This window comes from Muntiacus reevesi, chromosome X (genome assembly GCF_963930625.1).
Source record: "Muntiacus reevesi chromosome X, mMunRee1.1, whole genome shotgun sequence".
Taxonomy (NCBI): Eukaryota; Metazoa; Chordata; class Mammalia; order Artiodactyla; family Cervidae; genus Muntiacus; species Muntiacus reevesi.
In genome coordinates, this window is record NC_089271.1 from 86,265,170 (window position 1) to 86,286,061 (window position 20,892).

A 20,892-nucleotide genomic window follows, 5' to 3' on the forward strand; every position below is an offset into this window, starting at 1 on the left:
TAAATACAGACTCATTTCAAGGAAATAAAAACAATGAATACATCTTTATTTTCTTTCATTTAAAAAATTGTATCCTCTTGCACTTATGTGAAATAAACAATCAGCTTAATACTGTGCCATTAAGATACTCGTTGAAGTCATTGTGACTAAACAATAATGGATATAGTTAACTCTTCTATTGGGTAGTGTGACTGGCAGAGTTGAATAATTGGCTAGTTACAAAAAAACCTTTTTTATTTTTATTTTTTGGTTCTTGATGTGTCTCCCATATATCAGGGTTGGCAATAAATAATTTCAGCACTGGAGCAGACCAAATAAATGATGATTTATGGGACTAGCTGTAGGTCTTACTAGGTTTGCCACAGAGGCTGTTTCTATAGAGGATTTAAATGAACCCAGCTGGCTTAGTATTCTGTGAATTGCTGTAGTCATTTTCTGAGTTTAATCTTATGACTGATTTTATCACTCTCACAGTGGGAAAAAGTTGACAACATGAACAGCATTTAGTGAATATAATTAGGAAGTTTGAAAACAAATGCTTTTTTACCCTATAAAAGCTCTGTTCGACAGGGATTTTGACCCTGTATGAGATTGTTTGCAGAATGTGACTACTGTGACTGAATGTGAGTGATAATCTTACAAACGAATTTCCCTGTCCAATGAAACCGTAGTAATGGAGGCATGGCAGAAATTTCCAAAGGAGGGCTCCTGTCCATGGAAGGGAGTTTATAAGCAGTTAATATTCAAATAAAACTCTGAACATCCAAGTATTCCTATGATAATTTTACAAAATCTAAGAAATACACACACACACACACACACATCGTTAGTCCAGATTGGTGAAAAATCTTTGTTTTAGCTTCCCACTCACTGGGCATGGCCATCTTCTCCGTGGGCACGTCCTGGAGAACCCAGCAGTGATGACCTCAACATCAGAGACCCCCAAGATCCAGGAAACTCAGAGCCCTTGGCCCTGAACCTGGGAGGAGTCATGCCCAGAGGACCTGAACCCTCAGATGAGTGTCTTGGGTTTTGATATGGGGGGAGGGAACAGGGGGTGAGGGCAGAAACTTCTCTCTCTCTCTCTCTCTCTCTCTCTCTCTCTCTCTCTCTCTCTCTCTCTCTCTCTCTCTCTCTCGGGGCTTCCCTGGTGGCTCATTGGTAAACAATCTGCCTACCAATGCAGGAGACAAAGGTTTGATCCCTGGGCTAGGAAGACCCCCCTGGAGGAAGGCATGGCAACCCACTCCAGTATTCTTTCTTGGAGAATCCGCATGCACAAAGGAGCCTGGTTGGCTATAGTCCCTGGGGGTCGCAAAAGAGATGGACATGACTTAGCAGCTAAACAACGACAAGCAATACTTTTTAGCTAGTATTTGGGCAGCAAGCTGGCCACATTATTAATTATTTCCTGTGGAACCCTGTGCTAGATGTTTTGCAGGGATAGAAATAAAACATATACATCTCTAGTCCTTCACGACCTAATGAGCTGGTTGCCAAGTATAGCACATTATAATACTAAAACAAGAGACAGGGAAGAAAATAGGGAGAAATGGGGTGAAGAGAAGGAGGAGATGACTTTTATATAATAGCACATATATAAAATAATCTGTGTTGCTATAATTACTGGTTAACCACAATATAATGAAGTACTGTTTTATATGATAGCCAATACCGTAAAACTGCCCCTCTTCTTTAGAAACAAAAAGCACAATGCCAGCCTTATTTACAACATGTGCTTTACTTCTCTCCTACAAACCAAAGCTTAGATATTGCATTCCTCCCTTCTGTCATGGGGACAAGCACAAAGACTTGTCATTCATTTTTTTCTTTCTATTTCTTCTTTTTTTAATCGGCATTCTTAGAAAACTCTTGCCTTTTATGCTACAGAAGGAACGTGTTTAAAACAACTGTTCATAAGTTTCTAACTGCTTTTATAATTGTTACTATTATTTAAAATTTGGGGCAGAATCAGTACCTGTTCAAAAACAGTAATATAATCGTCCACTGTATTACTGTTATGTGTCTGTACCCTTCCTTATTCACTAATTGGAGAAAAAATTAAGTAATGTTTCTTTTAATAAGAGATAGTCATGAGATTTTTCAGATAAATAAGACTAAAGAAAGTCACCATTTAATGCTTTGTATGAAGGATCTCTCTTTGAAATCCAAACAACTAAGTGGGAGAAAATATAAATGTATGCTGAGGTTGAATAGTTAGAGGGAACTCAGTTTTTAAAATTCAAGCAAATAGCTAGATACTTAAATTATTTTTTTTATTTTATTGAAATATAGTTGATTTACAATGTTGCATTAGGTTTAGGTGTATGCAAAAGGTGATTCATTTATATATAAATATATATATATATATTCATTTTTAGATTCTTTTCCCATATATATTATTACAGAATATTGAGTATAGTTCCCTGTGCTATACAGTAGATCCTTGATGGTCTATTATATATATAGTAGTGTGTATTTCTTAATCCCAAATGGCTTTTTAGATACTTAAATTAAATAGAATATTTTACTTTGAAACCTGTGTTGAGGGAAGTTGTAAAGCATTGTAAGCTATTCAGAAATTTAGGGAGAGATGCTGATGAAGATTCTAAGAATTTTACATCAGTCACAATCTGGCTTATTCCATTCTTTTCTCAAGTTTCAGGTTTCATGAAATATATAAGAAAGGCCTGGGTACTTGTCAATTTCTGAAGGAATTTCCTTAAGACTTTGTTGTGTTAAATTATTTCAGAAGTAAAATGTGTTCACACTAAAGAGAGATTTCAACTTAACTGGTAATTTTTAAAGTAATTTACCAAAGTATAATTGACAGTAGATTTACTCATTTTTTAGTATACAGTCTGATGAATTTTGTTGTTTGTATACAGCTGTGTAACCTTCACTGCAGTCAAGACATGAAGCAGTTTTAACCACCTGTGGTTTGGTCATACCCTTTTGCAGTCAGTCCCTACTCCAAGCTCCAGGCAATACTTCTTTGCATTCTTGTCACTATAGTTTTAACTTTTTCTACAATTTCATATAAATGAAATCATTCAGTAATGTAATCTTTTCAGTTACTTTGCATTTGGTGTGGCTTTCACTTAGCGTAATGTTGTGACATGTATCAGTAGTTCATTTCTATTACTGAATAATATTCCACCACATTTCCATTCATTGATGGGAGTTTAGGTTGTTTCTAATTTTTGTCTATTACAAATAATGCTGCTCTTAATATTCATGTGCAAGACAGAATTTTCCTTTATCTTGGGTAAATATCTAGGACTGGGAGTGTTATATCTTATAGAAAGTAAGCTTTAAGTTTAAAAGAAACCATTTTCCAAGGGATGTGTACCATTTTACATTCTTGTGCTGTGCTGAGTCACTCAGTCGTGTCCAACTCTTCGTGATCCCGTGGACAGCAGCCTGCCAGGCTCCTCTGTCCATGGTGATTTTCCAGGCTAGAATCCCGGAGTGGGTTGCCATGCCCTCCTCCAGGGTATCTTCCCAACCCAGGGGTCAAACCCAGGTCCCCCGTATTTCAGGCGGATTCTTTACCAGCAGAGCTACCAGGGAAGCACATTTTATACTCATACCTAAAATTAAATTAATCACAATGAGATATCATTTCATATCCATTAGATGGGCAAAAATTTTTAAATTCTGATAATAATATGAGTGAATAAGAATGTGTGTCAAAGGGAACTATTGGTGAGAGTGTGATTTGTTACCTCTGTTTTGGAAAACAGTTTCATATGATTTAGAAATGTTGACGATACCGTAACCATAAATGCCGCCCCTAGTATATTCTCTAAATAAGCTCTTACATAAGGACTCTGGAGACTTGTACAAGAATAATCACTATCAACAGAGTAAAAAGATAACCCACAGAGTGGATGAAAGTATTTGTAAATCATATATCTGATAAAGCATAACTTCTACAAATGAACAACAGCAAACACAAGCAACCTAATTCAAAAATGGGCAAAAGACTTTAATAGACATTTTTCTATAGAAAATGGCCAATCAGCACATGAAAATATGCTCAACATCATTAATCATTAGGGAAATCTGGGTCAAAAGTATAATGAAATACCACTTCATATCCATTAGGATAGGTACTATCTTAAAAAAAAAAGAAGAAGAAACAACAGAAAACAAACATATTAGCGAGGAACTGGAACTTTTGTACAATGGCTTGTGTGAATGTAAAATGGCTTGTGTGATAATAGCCCCTGTGGAAAACAGTATGATAGTTACTAAAAAAGTTAAACATGGAATTACCATATTATGCCACATTCCACTTCTGTATGTAAACATAAAAGAATTGAAAGCAGAGACTTGAACATATATTTGCATACTGATTATTCATAGTAGTATTATTCACATTGGCCAAAGGTGGTAACACCCCAAGTGTCCACTGACAGATGAATGAATAAATAAAATATGCTATATACATACACTGGGCTATTATTCAACCTTTACAAAAAGGAAATCTGGTATATCCTACAGCATGAATGAATCTTGAAGACATTATGCTAAGTGTGATAAGCCAGACACATTAGGACAAATATTGATAATCCCACTTAATTGAGGTATATAACAGACAAATTCACAGAGACAGAAAGCAGAGTAATGATTACTAGCAGGTAGAACAGAAAGAAGAATGGGGAATTATTGCTTAATGGGTGCAGAATGTGAGCATGGGAAAAAGTTCTGGAGTGGACATTGGTTATGGTTGCATAACAACGTTGAATGTACTTAACACCACTTAACTATACACTTAAAAATGGTTAAATTGGCAAATTGTATGTGTATTATAACAAAATAATATTCACAACAGCATTATCTATAAGAATATCTGTAATAATGACTCCCTCACCCCTCTAAGAATGGAAACTAGATAACAGAAATGGTCAGCATGAGACTATACCTAAACTATATTCATGTGGTGGAATAGTATACAGTCATGAAAAAGAATGACGGAGGATAGCTAATTATGTAACTCATCCCCAAACAGTGGTTGCACAGATTCTAATTATAATTTGGCAATATTACATAACTTAGGCCTTAAAAGTTGTTCTTAAATAGCTTAAATAGTTGTTCTTAAAGCCACTAATGTCACACCTCCAAAAGTCATTTATTTACACCATATATAGATAGCAATATTAGTTATATACACCTATTTGGTGGTGGTGATGGACAGGAAAAACATAAACAAACCCAAAATTCCTTCATTTGTTTTCAAACCTCATGCACATAAAACAATTTTGTTAAGTAAAATTCTCATGACAATAAAAGTTGCAAATTTTAATTAAATGCTTAAACCGTTTCTGAAAGGAAACCACTGAAGACCTTAGGGATATTCGTGTCTGTAAAGTATTTCTATACCAATTTAGAATAACTTGATTTTTGTTCAAAACTAGTCTCAGAAGAACTTCTATTTGGTAAACCTATAGGCAGGTTGATTAAGAGCACTTGAAAGTGCCAGAACAGCTTTAGTTTTTAAAGTATAGACATGATTCATTAATTCTTTCTGGTCTTGCTTCAAATGAGGACAAATGGTTGTTGATTTGCCACTGGTGCTGACTACTTCAGGCTAATGCATATGCAGAGTATTCTCCTTGAATAAGTAAGTAGGGATAGAAGGAAAAATGCTGAGTGGTGGAGCAGGAAGAACAGGAAAGCAAAATTTGTCTTCTTTTGGAAACTGACATCACCACTGCCCTGTTGGGCCAGAAGGTGGCAATTGAGATGAGTCTTTATGCCATTTAATGTTGTCATGGTTTTCAAGTTTAAGCTCTCCTTTCATAGACTGCTGCTATAAATGAAGCAAACAAGTGTAAAACTCTTAAATTGTTTGACTTTAACACAATTGATATTATCTGTTCCCTTTTTTTTTAAATACCATTGTAGTTCTCAGATAAAGAATGTTAAAAAAAAAAAGGACAGTCACATTTCCATAAAGAATTAAGACACCTTTCTACTGTATATTGCATTTGGCTGAATTAGTTTCAGCCTTGGTCATGTAGCACCAGGAAAGCATTTGGGGTGAGAGTTAGAAATAAAGCCAGGAAAGCATGTATGAAACTTGTCTGGTTGTCGCTACAGAGCTAATATCTTTATGGTAATTGCAATCCTTAAAAATACATTATCTTTCTCAATGTTATTGCAGCGTGTGGTGGTATTGAAGAAAGCAATAATTTGTAAACAACCCTTGGCAGAGAGCTCAGAACTTAATTTTGCTTAAATAAAGGAGACAAACATTAGAATTCATGTGCTGTACCAGGACTGGCACGCAATAGCAGTTGTTTTGATATATGCACTGGAGCATTCATGATTGCTTAAATATTAACTGTTCCATGAATATAAAAATATAATAGGGAAAAAGAAGCCATGATTAGGGAACATTTCTGCTAAAAGAAATGAAGTTGAATGATCTGATCATATTGGTAGTCTAGCTGGGTTTATTCCAATGATTCTACCATATTCCTTCACTGCTTCTCTCTACATCCTTTCTTTCCAAGGACAGTTCAATATAAATGTGGATCCTGTTGTGTTGCTGTCTGTCAGAGCTCTTTCCTTGATGCAGAGGGATTAGGCATTTGAGTTTTCCTGAGTAAAGGACCTGTTGATAAGTTTGCTGAGTTTCATTGTGGCCATTTGTATAAACACGAGGGGGAAAAGGAGCAGGCATGTCTAGAAAGGCCTTCCTTCTGATATAATCTAGAGACATGAAATGTATCTCACATTGAAGTTGTTTCTTTTTCTATTCAAGAATAGTTGATATATATGATATTATATAAATTCCAGGTCTACAATATACTGATTCACAATTTTTAAAGGTTATATTCCATTTATAGTTATTTTAAAATATTTGCTATATTCCCCCTGTTGTACAATATATCTTTGTAGCTTATTTTATACATAATAGTTTGTACCTCTTAGTCCTGTCACCCTTGTTGTGCCCTTCCCCCTCCCCACTGATAACCATTAGCTTATTCTCTAGATCTATGAGTCTGCTTCTTTTCTATTCGCTACTTTGTTGTATTTTTATATTCCACCACATTGAAGTTTTAATATTTTTAAACCTGCTTAAATATGTCATGGCATTTGTTTACTTAGAGCCAGTACACATTAGCCTAGAAATTAGAACTGGTGAAATACATTCATAAGGCAAGACTTTTTGTAGAAAGCATTGAAACCTGATGTCTTGCATTAAAATTTGTTACTCTAATCCAAAATTCTTGAGCAATTATTTCAACAGTAATTGAGATTTGCCAATAAGAAGTGAGTTTTGCAGCTTGAATTACAGTTGGAAGGCATGAAGGATCTTCTGAGTTGTCTAGCCCATCACCCTGATAATACAGGGATGATAAGACACTACAGCATCATATAGCTATATTTTCTTTTTTTTTTTCCATTTATTTTTATTATTTGGAGGCTAATTGCTTTACAATTTTGTAGTGATTTTTGCCATACAGTGACATGAATCGTAGCTATATTTTCAATACACTTTTAGGTGAAGGATGAGAGAGAGTTTTAAAGACCAATGAACAGTGTATTTACAATCTTCACAGCTTTGGACATTCTGTTTGGGTCATCAGTTCTTAGATGAGTAGATGGTAAGTTCTGGTACTAATCAGTCTCATTTTTAATATAAATTAATCAAGAACATTCAGAGTGATTGTGTCCTTCAGATGTCACAGATTGCTAGAAAATTCCTCTTAAGTTGTAAATTAACAGTAAGCTTTGGAGTTATGTTGGCACTTCAACTTTTTATATGTGGAAGTAATTATGAGAGGGCCCTGGCAAACATCTCATCTAGAAATTTCCTTTGAAGAAGTCTAGTGGTTCTCAAACTTTAGCATGCCTTAATCACCTGGAGGTGCTATCAGGATTTTTTGGCCAATATATTAAAACATATATTGATGGATGCCTACACTTCAAGTTTCTGATTTAGTCAATTTCATGCATGGCCCTCATTTTTGCATTTTGACCAAGTTCATAGGTGATGCTGAATCTATTGGTTCAGGAACCATGGTTTGAGAATGAGTGAAATAGCCAATACCTATCCATTTTCCTTCTCGTGATTTTCAATGTTTATTTCTTCTGTTGCCTAATCCCCACAGCCTTAATTATGTTGAACTTATTGAGGACGAGTAATCATAATAATCTTTGTTACTAGCTTCACCATTTTCTAGCTGCCAGCTCTGCTGCCCCCTCTATTATCTAGCTATTTGTTACCCATAATCAATATTTTTAATAAATTACCTTACATGTTACCTTCTCTTTCTGGTTATCCAGTCTTTTTAAGTTTGTACCACTGGCAATGTATTGAAACTGTGCATGAAGGTCATGGAAAATTTCTCTAATCGTCAAGTCAGTTCTCATTATCTTTGTGCTCTCTGTAGCATGTATTCATTCAACAAACATTTACTGAACAAAATTATATTTTTTCTTCTTTTTTGAGTTCACAGTTTGGCAGGTGAGACTCCTTGTGTAAACAAAATGATATAATGTGGAAAAAATCTTTTAACTAGAGTTTATATAAATCACTATGAGAAAATAAAAACAAAATTTATTAATTCTGTTCAGGAAAGTTCACAGTGGATCATTAGCACTGCTGTCCCTGAATGACCCTATCCCCCAGTCCCATCACCTTCATCACCCTTGATGCTTGTCCAGAATGTGATAGACACCCAGTGTTCATAAGTTACCATGTTGTATTCTGGCACCAACTTTTGACCAAGGTCAAGTTACTTAAGTACTCTAAACCTGGTTCCTTACCTATAAAATGGGCTTCTTAATAACTGAATGTTTTGATGATTTTTTAAAGAGAAGATGACACATTTGAAGCACTTATCAAAGTACCTGGCACATAGGCACATGATAGATAGGTTAGAAATGTTGGTTCTCCTCCCCCTTAAAGGGGGTGTAGGCTACTACCACATGATGAAGGAAGAAGATATTTTAGGTCAAAAAGAACATAAGAAAAGGAATGGAAACCTTCACCCATTCATGCATTCAGTAAATATATATTAAGTGCCTGTTATTTGCCACCCATTGTTCTAGATGCTGAGTATATAAAAGTGAACAAAGCAGACCAAAAAATGCCCTCTACTTGTGTAGCTGACATTGTGCCAGAGAGAGATAATAAAAAAAAGCATTTTTATTATAATAAAAAATAATACAATAGTTAAAAATAAGTGGTATATTTGTGATGATTGCTGTGGAGAAAAATGTAAGAGGGAAAGAGGTAAGAGATGTTTTGAGAGTGGATTGCAATTTTTGATAGAGTAACTAGAAAAGAACATAATGATAACGTGACTTTTGAGTATAGATCTTGAAAGATGAGAAAGAGCTAGCCATTCTGGTGAATAAAAGTGAAAACTTCCAGGCAGAGAAAAGTGCAGGCACAGGCTTTGAGTGAGACACATGCCTGGTAAATTCAAGGAGCAACAGAATGGAGGTCAAGCATAGCTCAAGGGGGCTGGTGAGGGATAATAGCTAGAGATAAGATTTCAATGGTAATGGTGGTCCAGGTCACAGAGGGACTTTTAGGTTATGGTAATGACTTATTCTGTATGAAGATAGGAAGCTAAAGTAGATTCTTATCACTTCTAATCTAGATGATGATCCTGGTCATGATAATAGACTATCTTATTAAATTCTACAAGTCTTATCTAATGCCTATTTTATGGATGAGAAAGCTGAGACATAGAGTATTTAGGTCACTTGCCCAAGGTCACACAAGTAGTGAATGGTATAGAGAGTGAAGGTTCAAACCTAGTACTGTCTGAGTCCAAAGTCTGTGCTCATAACTATTCTGATTAGAAATGTGAACCTCTTTATATGAGTTGTAGAGAACCATTATTGTTTTGAAGGAAGAGAATGGCATGGTCATATGGATGTTTAAGAAGCATTATTATACAGGATAAAATGAAGCAGAGAGAATGGAATGGCCATGACCACCTTCCATAGATTAGCTCCACATATCTACCACTTAACGATTAAAAAACGAACTTCTACCTCCTTCTCAAAGCCAGCTTACTCTAGAGAGTTGCCGCTTTCTCAATATAACCATTCTTTTTTTTCTCTATTTTTTTCTCTCTTTTTTTAAAAATTTTAATTGGAGGCTAATTACTTTACAATATTTTGGTGGTTTTTGCCATACATTCACATAAATTAACCATGGGTATATATGTGTTCCCCATCCTGACCCTCCCTCCCACCTCCCTCCACATCCCATCACTTAGGGTCATCCCAGTGCACCAGCCCTGGGCACCCTGTCTCATGCATTGAACCAGGACTAGCAATCTATTTCACATATGATAATATACATGTTTCAATGCTATTCTCTGAAATCATCCCACCGTTGCCTTCTCCCACAGAGTCCAACAGTCTGTTCTTTATATCTGTGTCTCTTTTGCTATCTTGCATATAGGGTCATCATTACCATCTTTCTAAATTCCATGTATATGCATTAATATACTGTATTGGTGTTTTTCTTTCTGACTTACTTCACTCTTTATAATAGGCTCCAATTTCATACTCTTCATTAGAACTGATTCAAATGCATTCTTTTTAATAGCTGAGTAATATTCCATTGTGTATATGTACCACAGCTTTCTTATCCATTCGTCTGCCAGTGGACATCTAGGTTGCTTCCATGTCCTGGCTATTGTAAACAGGGCTGCGATGAACACTGGGGTACATGTGTCTCTTTCAGTTCTGGTTTCCTCAGTGGGTATGTCCAGCAGTGGGATTGCAGTGTCGTATGGCAGTTCTATTTCCAGTACAATCATTCTTTTAATCACCCATAGTTAAAACTTTTGGTGTCTGATCTTTCCCTTTCTGTCATCCCAGGTATTTCTTTTCAGTGGCTTAATCTTATTTGTCTTCACAGTGTGTCTTAAATTTGTCCTTTCTCTGCATTTTTTTTTCATGTACTCATTATCATTTTAGCTATATCAGTCCTTGACATTTTCTACAAAATTACTCTTCTACGTCATCCCCTTTCTGTATAACTTTGTGTTTTCTAGTAAATGCTAGGCTTTTTGGGCTTTGAAAGTACCATTTATTGTTTATCTCTGATCCCTAGTGTCCAACCCATACTGAATCATCGAATGTAATTCTACATTCATAATTGCTTTGCTCCTAACCTGTCTCCCCTTATAAATGTTTAGTGCTTCATTTCCCAAGGGGATACTGTGACTTTGTTCTGGCATTCCCTCTCATATAACTCACAACAGATACGGTGTCCTGAAAAAATCTGGACTTTGTGGTCAGTATCTCTGTATGTGTATGTATGTATATGTGTGTGTGTGTGTGTGTGCGCGCGCACATGTGTACACATGCACACAGAACAAGAGTATAGTTTAATTTAGAAGAACTGTTCTATGGCCTACACAGGTGGGAATTTATGTGGAGTAAAATCTTCATTCAGAAACATTGATTGCCTCCCTTCGTGTGTACTACGATGCTCCTCGGTACTGTGGATAGTAAATATTAGTGAAGCAGGGTTTCTTCCCTTGAAAGAGCTCATACTGACTGGAAGAAAGTACTGTGTTGAAATGTTTATAGTGAAGGAATGTAGCAAAGGAAGGAATAAATTATTCCTTAGCGGGGTCTTCAGAAAGGAAGGAGTATTTGAGTACTCTTGAAATTTGACTAGGTATTCACTTGGCAGATAGAGTAAAGAGGAGGAGAGTCTATAGAGAGCCAAGATGTACAAAAGCACAGTGGTGTGACAGTGAATGGTATGTTCAAGCAGTTGTAATCAGACTGAAGAGAAGGGGAGGTACCAGAAAGCAGCAGGGGACACATTAGAAAGGTAGGCAAGGGTCAGCTGAGAAAGGGCCTTAAATGCAAAACCAAGAAGTTGGTATGATTTTCTAGTAGCTGAAGGGAGACTTTGCAATGGAAACTTTGAATGGGTTCTAATCCTAACAAAATTAAACATTTAAAAACTAACATTTGTGTGGCAAGGTTAAATGAACTGAAACAGTCTGGTTTAAGAGCCAAGGACACCTGAGAAAGGGAGCTTTCACTCTTTGAGAGGTGTTATACAGAGGATAGTGACCAGTTATTTGCAGTTTCCACTGACGACAGAGCAAGAAGAAATAGGCTTAAATCTCAGGAGAAGGGAAAATTACCTATAGAAGGGGTCCTTCGCAGAAAGATTGAGTGTGACTGACATAGATGATTAAAATGTTGTTGGCTCAGGCACTCTGGATGTGCGCTGCCTTCTGTGTGTTCAGTCCACCTGATTTCAAAAATAGGTTGAAGACTGCAGGTTTTCAGGCTCAAATGACAGTGTTCAGAATAAATCTTTTATGAGGCAATTGGTTATTCAGATATTTTGCTATCTCCCTAGCTAAAGTTTTGAAAATGTATTGGAACACATCACATATAAATAGTATCTTTCATAATATAACACTCCTGTTTATTAGGGAAAAAAAGAATGGTCAGAATTTGCTAGAGAAATGTGTTCATCTGTTGCAGGTATTTTGTATTCATGTACCATTTCAGAAAGTTATTAAAGATTAGGTAGATACAGTTAATATAAATTCAGTTATTAATCTTTATGTGTAACATTTATTGATCAGATGATTATAATTAAAATCACTATGTGGTTTATTAACTGGCACTTAATCAGTGAATATAGTGAATTGCTCTATTTTTATTGCTATCATTCACTGATAACTCACTTTATTAAGATATTATAAAATGTTTTCAGCTTTTTCAAATAATTCCAATTTCTGGGCTACTTGTCATTATATTGTTTGAAAATATGTGCAAGACAGAGGATTATAGGGTGGCCATTTTGTTCATCCTTTTGCATGTTTTACTGAGTTAACCTGATATCAAAACGAAGTCAATTTTATTTATTAGTAAACTAACCCAAACACTTTGGAAGTGATTTTGAACATACTCAGGTTACCTTTATACTACCCCGGGAGATGTCTATAGCTATCGAGTACACTTGGAAGAGCAAATTATTGGATAAATGCCTTTAGCCATTAGAAGTGATGAAGGTGAATGTTCTTAGCTACCTTCTGTACTCGACATTGAACCATTCAATAGATCCTGAGAGAGACGATGACTAATGTGTGGATGGTATAGACACAGTAAGAGACATTGAAGACCTGATAATACAAAGTAAATATACTTTAATATGCAAAGATGCTTTGCCCTTATGTTTTAACATTATATGTTCATTTTTAAATGATTGGTCTAAGTGTCATGGACATAGAGAAAAATTTTAAAAAGACCACATATTTGTCGTGACTATTCCCTGCCAGTTTGAAACCACAAGATAGACTGTTGGTGTAAGGTTATTTAAAAAATAAACATTTCAGTACAGATTTAGCAAGTCATCTCCCATACCAACTGAAATATTTCTCAACTTGACAAGATAGGCATATGGCCATCTTTGTCCATGCCTTGAAGGCAATGTTAGAATTCTAGAAAAGTCATGCAACTCTGTTGACTACTCTTTCTGATTCTGATAAAGATATTTAACTGAAATGTTATGCTTCACTTCTGAGAATTCTTAAAATTAAGCACTAATAAGCATGCTTGTCAAAAAGGGAGTTTTAAAATCACCCACAAGGTTGCCATACGAGCACAGTGCTATTTTTCTATTCTTGTGTTTTCCTTTCCAGTACTGGCTCTGTGCATTTTTAAAAAGAAAATTGATATACAGTGTGGTGTCCTAAAAAATTGCATGGGTTTTCATTGTTGGGCTCTGTGTTTGTCTCTCTGTGTGTAAATAGTTTCTCTCCATAGATTTCATAAAATACAGATCAACTTCCCTTCCTTTAGGAAGATGTGCTGTCAATTTTTTAAGCACCTAATGTTTTTCAGTTCACCTCAGTCGCTTAGTCATGTCCGACTCCATGTGACCTCATGGACTGTAGCAAGCCAGGCTTCCCTGTTAATCACCAACTCCCGGAGCCTACTCAAACTCATGTCCATTACATCGTTGATGCCATTCAAGCATCTCTTCCTCTGTCATCCTCTTCTGCTCCTACCTTCCATCTTTCCTAGCATCAGGGTCTTTTCCAATGAGTCTGTTCTTTGCATCAAGTGGCAAAGTATTGGACTTTCAGCTTCAGCATCAGTCCTTCCAATGACTATTCAGAACTGATCTCCTTTAGGATGGACTGGTTGGATATCCTTGCAGGCCAAGGGACTCTCAAGTCTTCTTCGGCACTCAGCTTTCTTTATAGTCCAACTCTCACATCCATACATGACTACTGGAAAAACCATAGCCTTGACTAGACAGACCTTTGTTGGCAAAGTAATGTCTCTGCTTTTTAATATGCTGTCTAGGTTGGTCATAGCTTTTCTTCCAAGGAGCAAGCGTCTTTTAATTTCATGACTGCAGTCACCATCTGCAGTGATTTTGGAGCACAAAAAAACCAAAACCTCTCACTGTTTCCATTGTTTCCTCATCTATTTGCAACAAAGTGATGGGACCAGATGCCATGATCTTAGTTTTCTGAATGCTGAGTTTTAAGTCAACTTTTTCACTCTCCTCTTTCACTTTCATCAAGAAGTTCTTTAGTTCTTCTTCACTTTCTGCCATAAGGGTGGTGTCATATCTGAGGTTATTGATATTTCTCCCAGCAATTTTGATTCCAGCTTGTGCTTCATTCAACCCGGCATTTGCATGATGTACTCTGCATAGAAGTTAAATAAGCAGGGTGACAATATACAGCTTTGATGTACTCCTTTCCTGATTTGGAACCAGTCTGTTGTTCCATGTCCAGTTCTAACTGTTGCTTCTTGACCTGCATACAGATTTCTCAGGAGGCAGATCAGGTGCTCTGGTTTTCCCATCTCCTGAATGATTTTCCACAGTGTGTTTTGATCCTCAGAGTCAAAGGCTTTGACTCTTTGTCAATAAAGCAGAAGTAGATGTTTTTCTGGAACTCTCTTGCTTATTCTATGATCCAGTGGATGTTGGCAATTTGATCTCTGATTCTTCTGCCTTTTATAACTCCAGCTTGAACATTTAGGAATTAAAGTAGTTTGTAAGAAACAACAACAACAAAAAAGAAAATGTTTATTTTCTTATTGCTTGGAGTAGCCAGCAATCCTCTGAAAGGGATGCAGTTTGTGAACATATAACCCTGTAATCTCAAGAAAAGACCTCTCTTTTCGAAAGTGAACATCCTATTGAGTCTTCACAGCTGCGAGCCTCACTTAAGACAAATTGCTCTTTAGGTTTTTGTTGCTTTTTGTTCTTATAGCTTATTATTGAATTGTGCCATTTTAACTTTGTAGTACTTAAAATGTGTTTGGTGCATCAGCATAATAATGCGAAATTTTGAATATTTTTACCTGCCTTGGATAAATAGTAATTCCAGAAATCCTAAAAGGAATCATTGTGATCACTTGAATTAGCAGCATCATGACTCCTATGGCTGTTTGTTTTGAGACTTAAGACTAGCATTTCTTTTACGTTGTTCATATCATTGGAATCTAACAGTTGTTTAAATAAACTGTAACACATAAGGTATGGACCTGATTAAGTAAATGTGATTTTTTTTTCCTTAGCCACTAAAACAATAAGGATTAAATTACTCTGTAATTACCTAAATATCCTCCAAGCCTTTTCATAAGCCTGTTTGTAAAGAATATTCATTTATTCTAAACAGTAATCCTTAAAGCTAAAGCCTCCAAATCAGTATGGACATCAGTGGACAAACCCATCATCTAAGGATTATAGAATTAAAACATCCAATAGAATGAGAAAACTTGATACTTCATGCCATATTTGTCCTTTGTTTCTAAGTAAATCCTTGATTTCATTTGTACTTAGTCTTGTATGACAGTTATATTAAAGAAAACACTTAGATTCTTATTATAGATTTTTTTTGTTCTATACTTTGAGGTTTTTTTTTTATCATTCTAGCTGAAACATCTCTTTTCTAGTGTCTCTGAAAAGAAGATACAATGTGTAAGCAGACAAATAAAATTTGATATATTATTATGATTGTGTGGTCAGATTCTGTTTATAAATCAGCTTAAAAAACCTTTAGTTATTCTTTTTTGATGTCCTATGCAAGTAAAGTAGCATACAATGCACTTGCTCTTTTATTTTCATTTGCATAGATGATGACTAGAAATAAATATAGCCTCATAGATGCATCCAACTTTTAAGAATATATTTATGAGATAATACAAAGACCAAAATGCTGATGACAGAAACACGCGTTAACTTGGACATTATTATCAGTACTTAAGTGGTTCTTCTTTTCTCATGACAAGAATAGTTCACTTTACCATCATGATTTAGACATTTTAAGAAATACAGATGAAAGTTTATTATTATTATTATTTACATTTTGGGTCACCTTTCTCTCTTTGAAAATGAGTTCATTTTAAAACCCAGCACCTTGTTACTAGAGCCCAGTGGGAACTACCCTAGACATTAAAAAAAAGTTTTATTAATTATAATGAATTGAGTTCATTCATTCATTTGTTTCACTTCTTTAAGTAAAAGTATATTTATATTGCTGAAAAATACTAAAAATAATTATCATTATTCCATTTCAGATCCGAGATACTAAATCAACAGATCAAAAGACCACCCTCTTGCATTTTCTTGCTGAAATTTGTGAGGAAAATTACCGGGATATTCTGAAATTTACTGACGAACTGGAACATGTAGAAAGCGCAAGCAAAGGTAATTGATTTATAACTGGTTTGAAACTACATACCGCCTAAATATTATATTTTAAATGGTAATCTACAGCATTAATCATATTTTTTGCTTGGTTACTGATATAAGAAAAGCAGGAAGATAGTTTTCCTTAGTTTGTATTTGATAACATAGTGTATTTTAATAACCTGCTTTTAACCTACTTTTTTTTTTTTAGCCATTCTAGGTTATTGAAGCTTTTGTATCTCTGATCAGATAGTATGTTTGTTCGTTCATTTCATAAACACTTAAGTGTATATTGTTTGCAAAAGAACCATACTGTGGGGCTGTTGGTAATATCAAAATGGTTGTGAGATAGTTCTTGCTAGAGGCATTTAAAATCTAGAAGACAAGACATATATACAAATACTTTATAAAACAGAGATGAATATGAGAAGTGCTACAAGAAAATACACTGTAGTTTAGATGAGAGGGGAAATACTTTTGAATGGATAGTTAAGTGAAGGCATAGTATAAGAGGCCAAAAGGGTGAAATATGAGAATTAGGATTTTTACAGACATGGAAAAGGAGTATGCTGTCTAGAGAGTCAACAGTATCAGCAAGGGACAGTCACAGAATGTGTTAGGACAGGTGAAAACGTCAATGAAGAAGAAGAAAAATGTCTCCAGACTTTAATTTGAACTGATTAGCTTTGTTGATTAGTAAGTATTTACTTTTGCCAGAAGTTGAAAAGTGAATGAAAGGAAAGATCAAGGAAATATTTTTTTGAAGTCAAACAATAGATGTGGAGTACATTTTTCCTCTTGGATCATAAAAGCAATAAAGCTCTTATTTGAAATTGCACTATGATGATTCCACTTCTCTGCAGAAGAAAATGGCAACCCACTCCAGTATTCTTGCCTGAAAAATTCCGTGGACAGAGGAGCCTGGAGGGCTTCAGTCCATAGGGTTGCAAAGAGTTGGATATGACTTAGCAGAGCAGCACAATTCCACTTCTCTATAACTCTGAGGACTTTCAGTAAGGACTCAAAAGCATATATGTTATCCTGAGTTTACTACAAACCATATACACTGGTTAGTGTCCTTTGAAGTAGAAAAAAAATGTGTCTGTAAAACCCAGAATGTCATAAGTATAATATTGTTCAGTGGCCAGTAGTCATCTCTGCCATCCTGGTATTGTTGATCACATCCTCAACATTTTTCTCTAATGAAATTAATGGAATTTCTTTAACTCCTTTAATTTAATGAATATTATAGTTGTTACTTTTGTCTTGTTAGAGGAGAGTAATTATAAGGCTACCTATAATCCCTCCATTCTCAGCCAAGTATGTGTTATACTCAGTTCTGTTTGCTACCTCTGGGCTTTTGGCAAATATTTACATAGTTTTATTTTACAATCTCACCAACTTCTTTCTTCCTATCCATTTTAAGAGCAAAACCTCTCTGATATATTTTGCTTATTTCTGCTTTCATGTATTCATGAAATGAATGTCATTGTATTCAAAAGACTGTTGCAAGAAATCTTCCTTTCTTACTGTTTGGGCTTCAGCAATCCCCTGTCAAGTTATTGTGACTAGCTCTTTTTCTTTCCGTATAAAATTTAGACTCAGAGTTCTCAAGTCAAGAAGTTCTTACATACATTCCACTTGCTGCATCCCCCTTTCATTTCCTTCTAGTTTTCTTTCAGTGTGCCCAGACATAGTTTCTCTTTGAGCCATTTTTATTCCTTTCTAATAATGCTATCTCTGTGTATCATGCTACATCCTGTGCGTCAGAATATCAAGTGCCGTGTCCTCTAAGACACGTAACATTTGTCAAATCACTGTTCGGCATACATTTCCTTATTTGTTTTTTAAATGTGTTACTACTAAGCCCTTATTAGAAAATACTTGTGAAATTAGACTGCAAGAAAAAAACAGAACGTGGTGTGAAAGGTCAAGCCAATTTCTTCTTTGTAGTTAAATACTTTCCCTTGGTCCTTAAGTTTAGCATGTTTATTTGCTTAGTATAGATTTCAGTCCTGTTTGAATCATATTCTGTCACCTCCAATACTGTGGATATAGCTAGCATATCTATATTCACAGCCAACTAGCAACAATAAAAGTAGGTCAACACTATATAGTAATTATTTTCTATAATTATGGCCTATCTCCTTGTGAAATTACTGCTTATACAAAGAAAAAAAGTACCTTTCTTTTTAAACTGGATTGGTACAGGAAAGTTGAAACTAGTTAATGATTCTTATATTATTTTTATATTTTTCATATTTAAAGAAAGATTGTATGACTACTAATATCTATCGTTTGTGTTTTCTGTTTTCTTCCTATACCTTTGAAAATCCTCTGATTTTCATTTTTTATTGAAGTATAGTTGATTAACAATATTGTGTTAGTTTCAGCTATACAACAAAGTGATTCAATTATATATATGTGTATATTTTTTCAGATTACTTTCCATTATATGTTGTAAGATATTGAATATAGTCTTCATCATATAAACCCTTGTTGTTTATCTTTTGTATATATAGTAGTGTATGTATGTATTCCTCCCCCTTCTAGGTTTTTTGATTATTAAAACCTGTGTACCTATTTTAATAGAATAAGGATCTCTTCTGTCTGGAATAGCAAATAAATGTATTTCAGCTCATTACTTAAGGTATATACCTCAAAGTAACTGACAAAGGGAAAAAAATTACCTTGAAGTAAAAAGAAAACTAAAAGTAGGAAATATGTGGGATCCATGGGAAAATGTATCTTGTAACTGCCTTGGTTCCTTGTAAAGCTAACCTTCTAAAATTTATGTGCATCTTGAACGATGAAAGGCGATGGTATAAACTTAGCATATTTTCCTAGAGCTCTGTAACTCAAAGATATTGGGGGAAACCACATCATTTTTACATAAAACAGATATATGTTATGGAGTGGAATGCAAAATTCATATGAATTTTTAAAATAAAACAGATGACTTCAAAGAAATGTCACACTTGCTGCAGATCCCTAGGGGAGCGTATTCAATCTTCTCTTTCATTAGGGGCACTTGGGTGGGTAAAGTTTATGAAGCATTGCCTAAAGAATCTGAAAGTGGTTTTGTTTTGCTTTGGTTTCATTTATTTATCTATTTAGTTATTGTTCTAGGCAGGGTGGAGGCAAGCAGGCAGAGTGAGGGTTGAGAGTGCCTTCTAAACAGATCACCTCATCACTCTTATGAAGTTCAGAATCGAATAGTACATTGTAATTTTATTACCAGGGGGATTAATAAAATACTACTTCTGTGGTCATTTTCTTGTAGGTTAAATGATAAATCTCCAGATCCTCTCCTTCATGTTTGACATACCGATGAGTCTTTAGAAAGAAAAATAAAAGTTGTTGCTATAGAGAATCTAATGCCTGTAAAATACTGAAAATATATTTGATAAATCACCATTACCTTTCCCCCAATGACTAGTTTTAAAGATTATATATATAGAATTATATCTAATAGACCTATAGATCTGTTGTCTAGAGCATTGCTAGTTTGCTAGACCTGGTTTATAAATCCTGTATTGTTTTCCCCCCTGCCCCCTCTTCCCGTGGCTATCACTGTAACTTTCAGCTTTGATGATTTTTGTAGTTTGATTTAAAACCTTAGTGTTTTATAAGTCAGCTCCAGGGATTAAAGCAAAAGGATTAGCAAAACTTAATTAAAGCTATTCCATTCAAGAACAGAAAATAATATTAATATATTTGAAGGCACTATTAATCCTAAATTTTTGCATAAATCCGAAATGGGTTTCCTTTCAGTTAAATTAGTACCATCGTGTAAGATAAAAGCGGGTTAAGTTTTTCTATAAACAGTGCTAGTTTCCTATGATTTAAATCCACTATTATAAATTTTAGTGACCAACCATACCTTTTGCTGTCTGCCATCTTTCCATGTCAGATTGGTAACTCTGATTAGCTGTTTATCCATTCTGAATTCTTCAGAAGATTAATAATGATGACAGTTTAGATTAAAGAAAATACTTTACGGGAAAAAAATCTATCAAATGAAGAAAAAGAAAAAAGTAAAGTCATAGAGTTTAAAAAGTTGGGGGAATGAGGGAGAGAAAAAAAAAAAAACTGGAGGAAAAAAAAATTCCAAAACTCCAGAGCTGACAGAAAGTTTAGATTTAATCTAGTCCCTGCCAAAAGAGACCCAAGATGGCATTTAGTCAAAATTCATCATTTTGCAGTTGAAC

General features: G+C 35.0%; 1 protein-coding gene across 2 annotated transcripts in view; it reads left to right on the forward strand.

Moving 5' to 3' along the window:
• The window catches only part of DIAPH2 (diaphanous related formin 2), a 969,789-nt gene that overhangs the window by 510,495 nt on the left and 438,402 nt on the right, over positions 1-20,892 (forward strand). For both annotated transcript variants that reach the window (XM_065914818.1, XM_065914819.1), the window contains one exon: positions 16,570-16,699. In XM_065914818.1, coding sequence (XP_065770890.1) covers positions 16,570-16,699 — 130 coding nt within the window. The remainder of the gene's footprint in view (positions 1-16,569; positions 16,700-20,892) is intronic.